The sequence below is a fragment of the Salmo salar genome, chromosome ssa26 (genome assembly GCF_905237065.1).
Source record: "Salmo salar chromosome ssa26, Ssal_v3.1, whole genome shotgun sequence".
Taxonomy (NCBI): domain Eukaryota; kingdom Metazoa; phylum Chordata; class Actinopteri; order Salmoniformes; family Salmonidae; genus Salmo; species Salmo salar.
Window position 1 is genome coordinate 14960691 of NC_059467.1, and position 13481 is coordinate 14974171.

A 13481-nucleotide genomic window follows, 5' to 3' on the forward strand; every position below is an offset into this window, starting at 1 on the left:
CGTTTTTCCAAATCGAATCCTGCTATGTATAATGCATGGGAATATGTTGTGACATCCTGTCTGTTGACAGCCATTCATTCCCCTCTGATCTGCTCGGACTGTTGTGTTTGGGTGGTGGGCTAGCTAGCTAATGTAAATCAGACTGAGCAGATGGTCTGTGCCGTTGCTCTGCTCCTAATTACCCTCGTTGCCCAGTGCAAGGCTCCTATTAGGGCGTGCCAGCAGAAAGCTAATTTCATCTAGTGCCACTGTACTCGAGATAATAAGTCCACAGCGTCCATTATGAGGTTTTGTGAATACTGCACTCACCCAGATCTTATTGACTTAGGAGGGGAATCATTTAAACTGTGTTTTCCTTCCTGGTGAGACTGACAAAGCAGCTCCGGTCTCTCTAGCGAGTTAAGAGATGAGAGAGGTTATCATTGGTCAGGCAGACATCATCTGTGATAGAACTGCATTGATGTGTTTTACAGCGATGCCTCCAAGGTATCCAATCATCTAAATGCCTGAACAATCACCATGCCATTGCAAAATAGTTTTAACATTATCACTATTCAACTGAAATATTCTCTAAATCAGGCTGTTCCGAGGTAGGGAGGAGATGCCTGTATGCATTCATAATTCAAGGGCTTATCATCATTCTTTATCTCATTGTTTTTGGTAGGACATGTAACATCTATCACCTGTAGAAGCACAGAAAAACAACCCGATTAGCATTACAGAGAAGAAATGATAAAGGCTTTTCAGCATCATCTCAGGTTTGTGGCATGACTAGAATATGATATATGTTTCTTTCCTGTAGCACCATCTGTTGGAAGACGCGTGTCTTCAGTCTTGAACGGATATGTTATATTTTATCCTCTAGATGTCAGTCGTACTATGCAGCACAAAGCCGATACTGAAGAAGAAACTTAATTGATTCATGGGCAAATCTAATGTCACCGTAACTGTAGCGAAACAGTCATGCTTCCGCATTTTGACAGTTTTTTACCTATTTGGCTAGCCTTTCAGATCAATAGTGTGCTGCCTCTCACTCTTGTCATACTTCCTTGTTCCTATGTTATTTCTAAATCCGATAAGAAGCGTGTAGCCTAACTAAACAGTCTTTTTCAACAGCAACAAAAAAACATGCAGGGTGGTGACGGTGACCAAACGCCTGTAGCACGTAAAGAGGCTTTCGACGATTACCTAAATTACTATGATCAGATTTGGAGTAAGGGTAACCTAAAACTATGCCAAGAGAAACAGGTTACCGGGGAAGCTAGACGATTTTTGCTGTTAGAAACAGACCCCGGAGAAAGATTTTCTAATTTTGACTTCTACCTTACTGCATCCGAATGCGTAATACAAGGCTTTAAAGATTGTCGAACATTCTTCAGTGCGCTCATTAAAGCCACAGAGGTGTTGGAGATGTTCTGTGTAAATCTGTTTCTTTACCCATGGAAGAAGGAAATCAAGATTGTCAAGGTAAAGATATAAATAGTATGGTATTCATATTTCGACAACTAGGCTTATTTGTCTTGCGCATTGCAGCCAAGCAAATGGGGTACGGAGGAGATGTCTAGACTTAGGCTAGGCTAGCCTAATGCACATGTACAAATTATTATTATCAGAGTAAGAAGTAATTCGAGGGATAATATATGACTATGACTTTACATTGAAATGCCATCTCTAATCACAAGCCACATATTCAAAGGTGCAGCTGTCACATATCAGGAAGTGAAAGTAAACTGTATGAGGCTATATTATTTGCCAGGCTTGTGAAATTATGTGATAATTAACACTTATCTCCCACTCAGACTTTCACTGGCCCCTTTGTCTACTGCATCCAGCCGGTCCTGACAAAGAGTGCCACGAAAAGTATCCTTGAAACAATAGGATATCATCTGGAAACTGACACAGAGTACCGACTCACAAACAATGCAGACCCTGAAACAGCCATGAAAATGGGTTTTGAGCTTTTCCTGGCGCGAACAGAGTGTGAGTACCTGTTGGAGCTCATGGGTCAGCGGTCACAGCCTGAGTGTCTGGAGATTCTACAGAGGAGAGCTGCACAACTACCTCACACCAAGAGGGCTGCCGAGGAGACAGCAAAAGAGTCTGAAACAGAGCCCTTACAAATGCAGAAAGAAGAGGAGAATGAGGATAAGGGTCTATCAAATGGTTGTTCCCTGGTAGACCCAGGACTAGTGGAGACAGATGAGGGAGACTTAACCGAGGAGAACCCTGTCACCACTAGCACACCAGGCAGGCAACAGGATGATGGACAGATACCCCTCAACCTGGAGGTTCAGTCCATTGAGACGACACACTCTCCAGGAATCAGACCACCCAGGGCATTCTTGAACGATGACAGGTCTATCCTGGAGATTCAGCAGAATTACCCAGACCTTGCCATAAGGCAGAAGCCAATATTCAGTAAGCCACTGGGTGGACCTCCTGTATCGCGGAGGCGACTTATCAAAGAGAACACACCCGAGGAAGGTAGCAGTGCAGCCAATTTAGCTGGCAGTGATGTAAGTGGTCCCCAGTCCATCTCCATGCACACCACAGCAGCATCAAAACCCCATCTCACAGAAGCAGTCCCAAAATTCCAGCCTCCAGAAGATAAGGCCTACAAGACTACTGCCACGTTCCACGGACCAACTCCTCCACAGGTAGAAGTGACCAAAGAGGGTCAGGAGGACGATGATGCAGATGAGCTGACCAAGCTGGCTGAGAGGATTGGCCAACTGCATGTCCATGATTACAAGATGGAAGAGCACAAGGTGGAGGAGAACCTGAAATACCCTGTAGAAGAGACAGCACCACCACATGCCAGTTGCAATGACCATGATGGGTCCCCTCACCAGGATTCTGCAGGGGACCAGAGCCAGCCCCTAATGTGCCATCCCTCTCTGGTGCCGGTTTGTAACATCCCAGGCTGTAGCACCTGTGAAGTAGCAGACGGTCCCCACAAACACATTCTTAGTAGGGACACCATCAAAGAGCCACCTCACTCCATCTATGTCCCAACCAGCCACCTGGACCCCTCAGTGTTGGACCCTACTGCTGCTGACCACCAGCCCTCCACAGGCCCTCAGCACCAGGACATGGAGGGCCCCATCCCTCAGCCCACAGAGGACGAGCTGCTTCAGACCTATGTCATGGTGGACGAGCCTTAGAGGAAGTAAGGTCATGATTGAATGTTGGTGCTCCTGGACCATCAGAACACACAGAGGGAAATTGATTGACAGGTCTGAAACATCACTTGCCACTAAGTTGTTTTGGTCTGGGGCAATTCAATCAGTTGAGGCTGCTGAGGGGAGAATGGCTCATAAATGTCTGGAATTGAGTAAATGGAATGGCATCAAACCATGTTTGATGTATTCGATACCATTCCACTCTTCTGCTCCAGCCATTACCACAAGCCCGTCCTCCCCAATTAATGTGCAACCAACCTGTGGATTCAATGTATGAAGGTGACAAGAAGAATGACCTCGTTGAATTTAATGCATCTTCTGTATTTTCTGGCATTTGCTATGTACTGTTTCTCAGGTGATAGACTTTTAATACAATGTTAATTATGCTTGACCTAATTTATGAGGTGGAGGTAATGTTTCCACTGTGTCCTCTTACAGTGACAGTGCCTTACTGAAATGTATTCTATGCCAATCCTGCACTTACTTTCCTTGCTCATTGTCATTGAGACTACTGAATGCTTTGTAATGTTTATGAAAAATGTAAGTCCAAATGTATTCAGAATGTTATGACCTTTTTTAACTCATAAAAATGTGAAAAACTTTCATGGTCTTCAGAAGTTCAAATGGATCATACAAAAGACAGTTACACTAACTTGATTCAGCAATATAGCATAAATGAACATGTTATTGTACAAAAATCACTTTTAAGCATTTATTCAAACGAACTCAGTGAAAGAGTACAATATTTAAACGCAATAACTGTTTACAACTAAGTGCAATTCCAGCCTGACATGTTCCTCTATATATTAACAATAAATAAAATAAGAACAAAACACAGCTATGTTAATCAGCTGCCCCCTAAAATATATGCTTTGTATTACAGAGGTGGTACCGCTATGTCCCAGCAGTTATAAAATGTAGGTATTGTTTCAGGGCTGTCACCACGTGATCAACATTATGAAACCAACAATGCATCATGTTCCCGTATAGAGAGAATCCATCATGGTCAGTGAAACAAACAAAAACGACCAAGTGCATATGTAACATATGTTGGAAAGCAACTTGTAGCAGTAAATATACAGTTTGGAATACTTGCTGTCTGAAAATGTACCGGTCAGAGAGTTGTTCTAAGACAGTGTGTAACAGTGGATAAGAAACTCCACTAGCTGATTTTGGTGTTCTCTCTTGGACTATAATAACCTGCTTACAGACAAGAAACATATCTACTGCCATTGTTGGTGCAGCATACATACAGTGCCTTCGGAAAGTATTCATACCCCTTTACTTTTTCCACATTTTGTTACGTTACAGCCTCATTCTAAAATGGATTAAATAAATACAAATCCTCAGCAACCTACACACAATACCTCAATGACAAAGCGAGAAAAAAAACAGGTTACGACATTTTTGCAAATTTATACAAAATAACAAATACCTTATTTAGATAAGTATTCAGACCCTTTGCTATGAGACTCGAAATTGAGCCTAGGTGCATCCTGTTTCCATTGAACATACTTGATGTTTCTACAACTTGATTGGAGTCCACCTGTGGTAAATTCAATTGATTGGACAAGATTTGGAAAGGCACACACACCTGTCTATATAAGGTCCCACAGTTGACAGTGCATGTCAGAGCAAAAACCAAGGCATGAGGACGAAGGAATTGTCCGTAGAGCTCCGAGACAGGATTGTGTCGAGGCACAGATCTGGGGAGGCGTACCAAAAAATTTATACAGCATTGAAAGGTCCCCAAGAACACAGTGGCCTCCATCATTCGTAAATGGAAGAAGTTTGGAACCACCAAGACTCTTCCTAGAACTGGCCGCCCAGCCAAACTGAGCAATCGGGGGAGAAGGGTCAGGGAGGTGACCAAGAACCCAATCCTCACACTGACAGAGCTCTACAGCTCTTCTGTGGAGACGGGAGAACTTTCCAGAAAGACAACCATCTCTGCAGCACTCCACCAATCAGGCCTTTATGGTAGAGTGGCTAGACGGAAGCCACTCCTCAGTAAAAGGCACATGACAGCCCGCCTGGAGTTTCCCAAAAGGCAATTAAAGACTCAGACCATGAGAAACAAGACTCTGGTCTGATGAAACAAGATTGAACTCTTTGGCATGAATACAAAGCGTCACTTCTGGAAGAAACCTGGCACCATCCCTACGGTGAAGCATGGTGGTGGCAGCATTATGCTATGGGATGTTTTTTAGCGGCAGGGACAGGGAGACTAGTCAGGATTGAGGGAAAAATGAACAAAGCAAAGTACAGAGAGATCCTTGATGATAACCTGCTCCAGAGCACTCAGGTCCTCAGACTTGGTCGAAGGTTCCCCTTCAACAGGACAACGCAGGAGTGGCTTTGGGACAAGTCTTTGAATGTCCTTGAGTGGCCCAGCCAGAGCCCGGACTTTAACCTGATCCAACATCTCTGAAGAGACCTGAAAATAGCTGTGCAGTGACGCTCCCCATCCAACCTGACAAAGCTTGAGAGGATCTGCAGAGAAGAATGGGATGAACTCTCCAAATACAGGTGTGCAAAGCTTGTAGCGTCATACCCAAAGAAGACTTAAGGCTGTAATCACTGCCTATGGTGCTTCAACAAAGTACTGAGTAAAGGTTCTGAATACTTATGTAAAATGTGATATTTCAGTTTTATTTTGATACATTTTAAAACATTTCTAAAAACCTGTTTTTGCTTTGTCATTGTGGGGTATTGTGAGTAGATTGACAGGGGGTGGGGACAATTTAATCAATTTTAGACTAAGTCTGTAACCTAACAAAATGTGGAAAAAGTCAAGGAGTCTGAATACTGAGTACTTCAGTCAGACATTGCTCCCTGCTAAAATCTTCTCTCTGTTCTCCTCATACTGGTGGAGCATCTTCTGCAAGTCATCGTCCGCTGGAATTACCTGAAAATATAGAACAAACATTATGAACACCTTCCTAATATTGAGTTGCACCCTTCCTCCTTTGCCCTCAGAACAGCCTCAATTTGTCGGCGCATGGACTCTTCAAGGTGTTGAAAGCATTCCACAGGGATGCCGGCCCATGTTGACTCCAATGCTTCCCACAATTGTGTCAAGTTGGCTGGATGTCCTTTGGGTGGTGGACCATTCTTGATACACACGGGAAACTGTTGAGAATGAAAAACCCAGCAGCATTGCAGTTCTTGACACAAACCGGTGCACCTTGCACCTACTACCATACCCTGTTCAAAGGCACTTCAATGTTTTGTCTTGCCCATTCACCCTCTGAATGGCACACATCTCACTCCCTTTGGTTCTTTCCCTAGGCGTTGTTGTTTCATGTCTGTACGCTACTCGTGTTTCTTGTTTTGTTCCATGCGTTATTTATTATTAAAAAAGTAACTCCCTGAACTTGCTTCCCGACTCCCAGCGTACGCGTTACAAAATAACGGCTCACCAAAGGGGAGCATCAGGGAGTTTGGTGAGTGTAGGTGACGTTGGGTCTGGGTGCCGCTACCGGAGCAACCGGGGCTGCCTCGGCCGGCTCGGCAGGGCTCCCTCGCCTGCTCCTTGTGTTACTTATTATTAAAAGTCACTCCCTGAACTTGCTTCCCAACTCCCAGCGTACACTTTACAGTCTGTCACGTCAGGTGATTTGTATACTCAGTGTATATACTCATTAAATGTTGTGAAACTGCCTTTACAGATTATAGTAATGTGAAGAAAAACAGAGCTGTTTAACAATCACTTAACTCCATACCTGCCTTTCTATTCAACAACTGACTATTTCCCAACAATGGAAAAACAAGGATTCCTTGACACCGATGACCAATACTCTGGTCCTTATCACAGGAGACACTCGGACGTATAAACAACGTTCCTCATTACTTGACCATTGTCACCCAAACGCACATCTGAGAATGATTGATCACTCACAAGGACTGGAGCAGGAACATTGAAGGACGTCTTCTTTATCAGCCAGTCTTCATACAGCTGATGGATTGCCTCTAAATATTCCTTTTTAAAAAAAGAAAGAAAAAGATAGTAGGATGAGAGATTAGGGCAAGAGACGAGTCTTACAACTCCTCTGAAGTGAGACCAAGAACAGCATTGAGTTTGTCATTCTTCTACCCTCACCAAAGGAATGATCTTCTCCTCCTCCCTGCATCGCTCTTTCAGCCTCTCATGGCAGGTCTGTGGAGACGACTGGAGGTAAACTGAAACAGAGGAGGAACTAAGTGAACAAGGTTCTACCAATGACCCAACATCATCAGAATAAAGTTGAAAGCTTGCGTTTCTACACAGCTTACCGATAAGATCCACAGGAATTGCAATGTTCTGTGTGATCCACTCAAACCACTCACTAAGAACAGCAAAGTCCACCTCGGGCATCTTCCCACTGCAGAGATCAAAATAGTACATAAAATGAACTAGATTGTATGCAAATGAAAACCAGCTATAAAGTGGTGTGAAATATACCATGTGCATTACCTTCTGAAAAGATTTTCCACAAAGATGTACTTGGCACTGTAGATGGACCTTTCCATCATTCTCACCGGGGCTGACTGGAATCAACAAACACAAAACAATTAACATGTTAATTATGCAATGTAAAATACAAGTCTTTGTACTTGGTGAAAGAGAAATCTGTACTATTGATAGAACACATGCAACAGTAGTGAAACAGTAGGATATCAGTGCAACCTGTTCTGTGTGTAACAGTGTAGGTTCCGTCCATCTCTTCGTCCCAACCTGGGCTCAAACCAGGGACCGTTGCACACATCAACAACTGACACCCACGAAGCATCGTTACCCATCGCGCCACAAAAGCCGTGGCCCTTGCAACGCAAGGGGAAACCCTACTTCAAGTCTCAGAGCGAGTGAGGTCACTGATTGAAACGCTATTAGCGCGCACCACCGCTAACTAACTAGCCATTTCACATTGGTTACATGTGCAATGTTTTAGAGTACCTACCATTGTGGAGAGGTGTCGGTCCAGCATGGTTAGCTGAACATAGGTCTGTAGAGTGATGCCCCATCGAGTAGGGTCCTGGTACATCAACCCCTGCAGGAGGGGAGGAGATCTGACATCAGCATACAATATGTCATTTATCAAAATGAACCATCTTCTTTATAACGGTCACGTACCAGGGGGTTGTGCCCTCGAACATTCCTCCATTTGGAAACTGGCTCAGTCAGCACCTGAGAAATCAAAAGTAAAATTGTGATTTCATTTGACCTTTTGTTTTACACACAGTGCAGCATAAGGATAAAAGGAAAATTAAGGATCGCTAAATGTTGAACAAGCGTGTTGCATGTTTTTTTTTTTACCTCAATGTTACTGGTTTTGCTGAAATACTCTAGGCATGTTGTCTTCCCACTAGCAATATTCCCCTCTATAAAGATCTAAAGAAAAATAACAACATACATGTGTTGACTTCTCCCTCAAGTATATAGGCAGCAAATGTCTTAGTATCAATTTCAAAGATTTTCATGGATTTAAAATGACGACGTATCAGTACATACCACTAACTTCTTCTCCTTCCCATTCTGCACCAGCTTTCCTTGGGAGAAGTAAGAGAACATTGTGAGATAACATGACTTCTTGGTTTCAGCTTTATGGTAAAGCAAAACGGATAAGGATGTTAATATAGGTGATGCAAGCAGGGGTGATAGCTTTCTTCCCAGGTTTGGTTAGAACAAATTGATGAGCATGTAGCCTCACTGACAATAGTGGTAGATAATAGCACTGCTCATGGGTCGTTCGACCCAATGTCTGATATGCATTTTAGAAAATTTGCATAAAAAAAAAAAACAATTACAGCATGTACTGGTGGTAGCTAAAGTGAGCTCAGAATATAAGTGTATTGTTTCTAAACAACATTTGTCACGTATTGTAAACTAGGCTATTCAAGTTGTAAAAGTATGAGTAGGCTATGTTGTTACTCTATTCTGTTGTTCTGATGCAACATTGTAACATGACATTGTAACATTAGTCTACAACGTGTATCATTGTACCGCTCTGTATTGAAATAATGTTTCAGACCATGGGCACCTACTTGAGACGTGCTGTGTATTGTTACTATGGGCTCTCGTCTGGCAGAGCTCACCGCGCGTATCACCAAATATTTTGCCGCGAATAGCCACTAATCGCGTTGACGTGACAGCAGCGTTAGAAGATAGTCGTATAGCAGATCTCCACAAAGTGTTAATACAAAGAGAGTTAAACGACATCTCGCATAATTATCTGAAACACACAGGGCTCGACAGTCACGTGGCATTCCAGTTCCGTGTATCAAATAACCTCTTCCTGGTTCATGATATGGAGATGTCGTTTTTTTCTATTGGTTGAAGCGCTTTATTTATTCTGAGACCTGCGTTCCCTCCACCAACCACCATCACCATCACCAGCAAAAAAAGATAGAAACTGATCCTCGTTCAGTGAGAGACTCATGTATAGATAACTACTGTTATTGTTTTTTATGCTAGATTATCAGTACATTAATGATGAGGATCATTAAAATGCATAGGCCTATATGAGAAAGTCAATCAAATATTTTCTGATTGTAATATTCTATGCAGATTGATTGACATTTTCAGATCATGATTAATTTGGACAAGAGGAATACCTATGTCAGAATGCTGTTCATTGACTACAGCTACAGCTCAGCATTTAACACCATAGAATCCTCGTCATTAAACTCGAGACCTTGGGTCTCCACCCCGCCCTGTGTAACTGGGTCCTGGACTTTCTGACGGGCCACCAGGTGGTGAAGTTTACAAAACAACATCTCCACCCCGCTGATCCTCAACACTGGGGCCCCGCAACGGTGCGTTCTCAGCCCCCTCCTGTATTCCCTGTTCACCGACGACTGGGTGGCCATGCACGCTTCCAACTAAATCATCAAGTTTGCAGACGACACTACAGTGGTAGTAGCCTGGTTACCAACAATGACGAGACGGCCTACAGGGAGGAGGTGAGGGCCCTCGGAGTGTGGTGTCAGGAAAATAACCTCACACTCAATGTCAACAAAACAAAGGAGATGATCGTGGACTTCAGGAAACAGCAGAGGGAGCACCCCTCCCCCATCCACATCGACGGGACAGTAGTGGAGAAGGTGGAACGTTTTAAATTCTTCGGCGTACACATCACGGACAAACTGAAATGGTCCACCCACACAGACAGTGTGGTGAAGAAGGCATAACAGCGCCTCTTCAACCTCAGGAGGCTGAAGAAATTTGTCGAGAGCAACCTGTCGGGGTGTATCACCGCCTGGTATGGCAATTGCACCACCCTCAACCGCAAGGCTCTCCAGAGGGTAGTGTGGTCGACCCCACAACACACCACCGGGGGCAAACTACATGCCCTCCAGGACACCTACACCACCCGATGTCACAGGAAGGCCAAAAAGATCATCAAGGACAACAACCACCCGAGCCACTGCATGTTCACCCGGCTATCATCCAGAAGGCGAGGTCAGTACAGGTGCATCAAAGCGAGGACCGAGAGACTGAAAAACAGTTTCTATCTCAAGGCCATCAGACTGTTAAACAGCCATCACTAACATAGAGAGGCTGCTGCCAACATACAGACTCAAATCTCTGGCCACTTAAATAAACGGACTTAATAAAGGTATCACTAGTCACTTTAAATAACGCCACTTTAATAATGTTTACATATCATACATTACTCATCTCATATGTATATACTGTATTCTGCACCATCTACTGCATCTTGCCTATGCCACACGCCGTCGCTCATCCATATATTTATATGTACATATTCATCCCTTTACATTTGTGTGTATTTGTATGTATAAGGTAGTTGTTGTGAATTTGTTAGATTACTTGTTCGATTTTACTGCATAGTCGGAACTAGAAGCACAAGCATTTCGCTACACTCGCATTAACATCCGCTTAACATGTGTATGTGAACAATAAAATTTGATTTGATGTGTTTAGTGGCATGCAAGCAGTATGATAAGGCCTAGTGTGTTTAACAGTGATGGGTGTGAAAACACTGCACACATTCTGAGCAACGGACTGTAATTTCCTGCAACTGAAAGGAAATAGCTTTTTCAGGAAGCACAAACTCTTAGCTGGTTCTTTGGAATTTAACAACAAGGCAGACGACTGTTCCAAAACAACCAGTAACATCCCTTCGTTAACCATGGAGGTTGATACTGCTTTTCTCCGATCCTTGAGGGGTGTCCTTAAATTAGTAGAGATGGTGAGACATTTTTCATATGCATTTTTCATACTTTGATAAACCACTGGGTTTTGGAAAGACTTATCACCACAGAAGCCATATATCTGGGGTAAACTTGATAAAAACAGCAAGAATGTATTGCACAGTATTATTATAGGATATTACACTTGCTTACTCTTATAGAGAGATTATATTGACATACATTACTTCCTAAATATGTTATCTATGAGAAAACAGAGGTAGAAGTGAATATCAGAGCTATAGTTCCTGTGAACTGTGCAAACGTTAAACCCAGTAGTTGATGATGATGTTAAACAAGATACTGCATGCCCTCTAGTAGACATTACATTTTAATACATTAAAACTACCAGCATTTTCACAGCTTTTGGTGTGAAACAACCATTTCAATTTGTAGGATTAGACTTTTCTTAAATATTTTTGAATGGAAACAATCAAATAACATTTCCTATAATTTCCTAAATGCCAATGCTCTCTCTTTCAGGGGACTATGTCTGTAGCATTTGTGTGTTTTGCGGTAGCATCCAGGCCCAAATACATTGCAGCTACATGCATGGAGTTTGTGATCACATTCTCCCTGCTTCTGCTGTACACATTGAAGTTGAACAAGAAGCTGACTGTTCTTTTGGCCTCTCGTTGTAAGGAACCTACTTAATTACAGTACATTGTTTACAGTAGGTATTTTACATTGATTAGCTGCTGTGAAAATGTCAGGCAGTCAAGCTTTCTGAGTAACTTCCATTGTCTTTTCTTTTTCAGGATTTGTTCAACTCACTGTTTGCAGCAGTCTTCATGCTTATCCTGAGTCTGATAGCAGTGTCCACTTACACAGTGACAGGGACCCTGGGTGGAGGGGTGAGATAAAAACAAATGTATTCCTTTTTGACCTAATTGGGGGCCTTATAGAACTGGGTTTCTGGGTGATGCCTCATCTTACACACCCTCCTGTCAATAATGAACTGCCCAAAGGCATTACAATCCTTGTGAACATTTCCACTAACATTCATCTATACTGTAATCCCACATTTGGCACCCAGTACAACTAATGAATGAACTATTACAGAAATGTCAGCTACGTGGCTCAGTTGGTAGAGCATGGTGTTTGCAACGCCAGGGTTGTGGGTTTGATCCCCACGGGGGACCAGTACTGAAAAAAAAAAAGAATGTATGAAATGTATGCATTCACTACTGTAAGTCGCGCTGGATAAGAGCGTCTGCTAAATGACTAAAATGTCATGTAAATGTCTTGTATATTTTCCCTATCCAGATAGTGGGTTTCATAGCAACAGGCCTGTGGTGTGTGGATGGTTACGTGCTTTTCAAGAGGGTCACATTCAATCAACCAAGAACAGCAGCAACTGGCACTGTGAACTGAAGACACCATAATTGTCTCCTCCCATGCTCATTCTCTTATATGTCAGTGCTTGCATTTATATGTGCAGGTTTAAAGGGGCAATCAGCAGTTGAAACAATAACAAAGCTTGGCCCCGGCCCGTTTTGGTAGAAACCTGAAGGATATGGGTCTGGAGAAATGTAACCACTCACAAATTCATAGACAGAGCAATGTATGCAAGGACTGACCATCAATGATATCAACATTATAGTTTTAACCATGTTTCGAGGCTTTATATTGTATTTGTTTACATTTTGTTTGTTTACAATTATTGGAGTTAAACAAGCTTATATTTTGGGTTCTGATGGTGTATGACAGTTGAACTAAGCTCATGAGGCATTTATATATGTGTACATATATCATTAATTTCTAAATAAAAAAATGGATGTATCAACTGCAGATTGCCCCTTTGTTTGTATAGTTTAATCCATGCAACAACACAATTATCATGTATATAAAATAAATACACCTTTGAAACATAATGTTTTTAACAATGTCAGGTTACATGTAAGCCTAGTCTATTTCTACTTTATTCTAAAGTAATGTTTCTATTGCATTTTGAGCTGTTTATGACGTTCCCATAAAGTTGGCCCATAGGCCTATAAAGTTATAACATATTATTTATAAACCTCGAGGGATACATCACAACAATTTTAACAAATACATTACAGTATTTTAGTTTTGACTCATATTAGCATGCACATAGCGCAGTCC

General features: G+C 42.5%; 3 protein-coding genes across 5 annotated transcripts; 2 read left to right on the forward strand and 1 right to left on the reverse strand.

Annotated features, from left to right (window-relative positions):
• The first annotated feature begins 872 nt into the window (after positions 1-872).
• LOC106587285 (uncharacterized) lies at positions 873-3785 on the forward strand. The gene is made up of 2 exons (XM_014175523.2): positions 873-1467; positions 1800-3785. Exons 1-2 carry the CDS (start codon positions 1129-1131, stop codon positions 3162-3164), a joined length of 1704 nt encoding a protein of 567 aa, XP_014030998.1. The 5' UTR covers positions 873-1128; the 3' UTR covers positions 3165-3785.
• Positions 3786-3880: 95 nt separating this feature from the next.
• LOC106587284 (thymidine kinase 2, mitochondrial) lies at positions 3881-12183 on the reverse strand. 3 transcript variants are annotated; one of them, XM_045708681.1, is made up of 10 exons: positions 12150-12183; positions 8674-8711; positions 8479-8553; positions 8296-8349; positions 8123-8212; positions 7639-7712; positions 7458-7546; positions 7285-7364; positions 7084-7164; positions 3881-6090 (listed from the first exon to the last, which is right to left on the reverse strand). In XM_045708681.1, the coding sequence occupies exons 1-10, from the start codon at positions 12166-12168 to the stop codon at positions 6004-6006; spliced, it is 687 nt and encodes a 228-aa protein (XP_045564637.1). In that variant the 5' UTR covers positions 12169-12183; the 3' UTR covers positions 3881-6003. The 3 variants fall into 3 exon arrangements, with proteins under 3 accessions (XP_045564637.1, XP_014030996.1, XP_014030997.1); XM_014175521.2 differs by lacking the exon at positions 12150-12183 and adding an exon at positions 9207-9469; XM_014175522.2 differs by lacking the exons at positions 8479-8553; positions 12150-12183 and adding an exon at positions 9207-9457.
• Positions 10990-13171, forward strand: LOC106587283 (chemokine-like factor). The gene is given in 5 exon segments (XM_045708682.1): positions 10990-11377; positions 11859-11992; positions 11994-12012; positions 12134-12229; positions 12642-13171. Coding segments are annotated over 5 exon segments (417 nt in total). The 5' UTR covers positions 10990-11317; the 3' UTR covers positions 12750-13171.
• The last annotated feature ends 310 nt before the right edge of the window (positions 13172-13481 follow it).

Coding starts and splice junctions, on each gene's coding strand:
- LOC106587285 (XM_014175523.2), top strand. CDS start 1,129: ATGCAGGGTGGTGACGGTGACCAAACGCCTGTAGCACGTAAAGAGGCT. Junction 1,468..1,799: donor AGGAAATCAAGATTGTCAAG/GTAAAGATATAA, acceptor TCTCCCACTCAG/ACTTTCACTGGCCCCTTTGT.
- LOC106587284 (XM_014175521.2), bottom strand. CDS start 9,381: ATGTCGTTTAACTCTCTTTGTATTAACACTTTGTGGAGATCTGCTATA. Junction 8,350..8,478: donor GCAAAACCAGTAACATTGAG/GTAAAAAAAAAA, acceptor TTGATTTCTCAG/GTGCTGACTGAGCCAGTTTC. Junction 7,165..7,284: donor AGGAGAAGATCATTCCTTTG/GTGAGGGTAGAA, acceptor TTTTTTAAAAAG/GAATATTTAGAGGCAATCCA.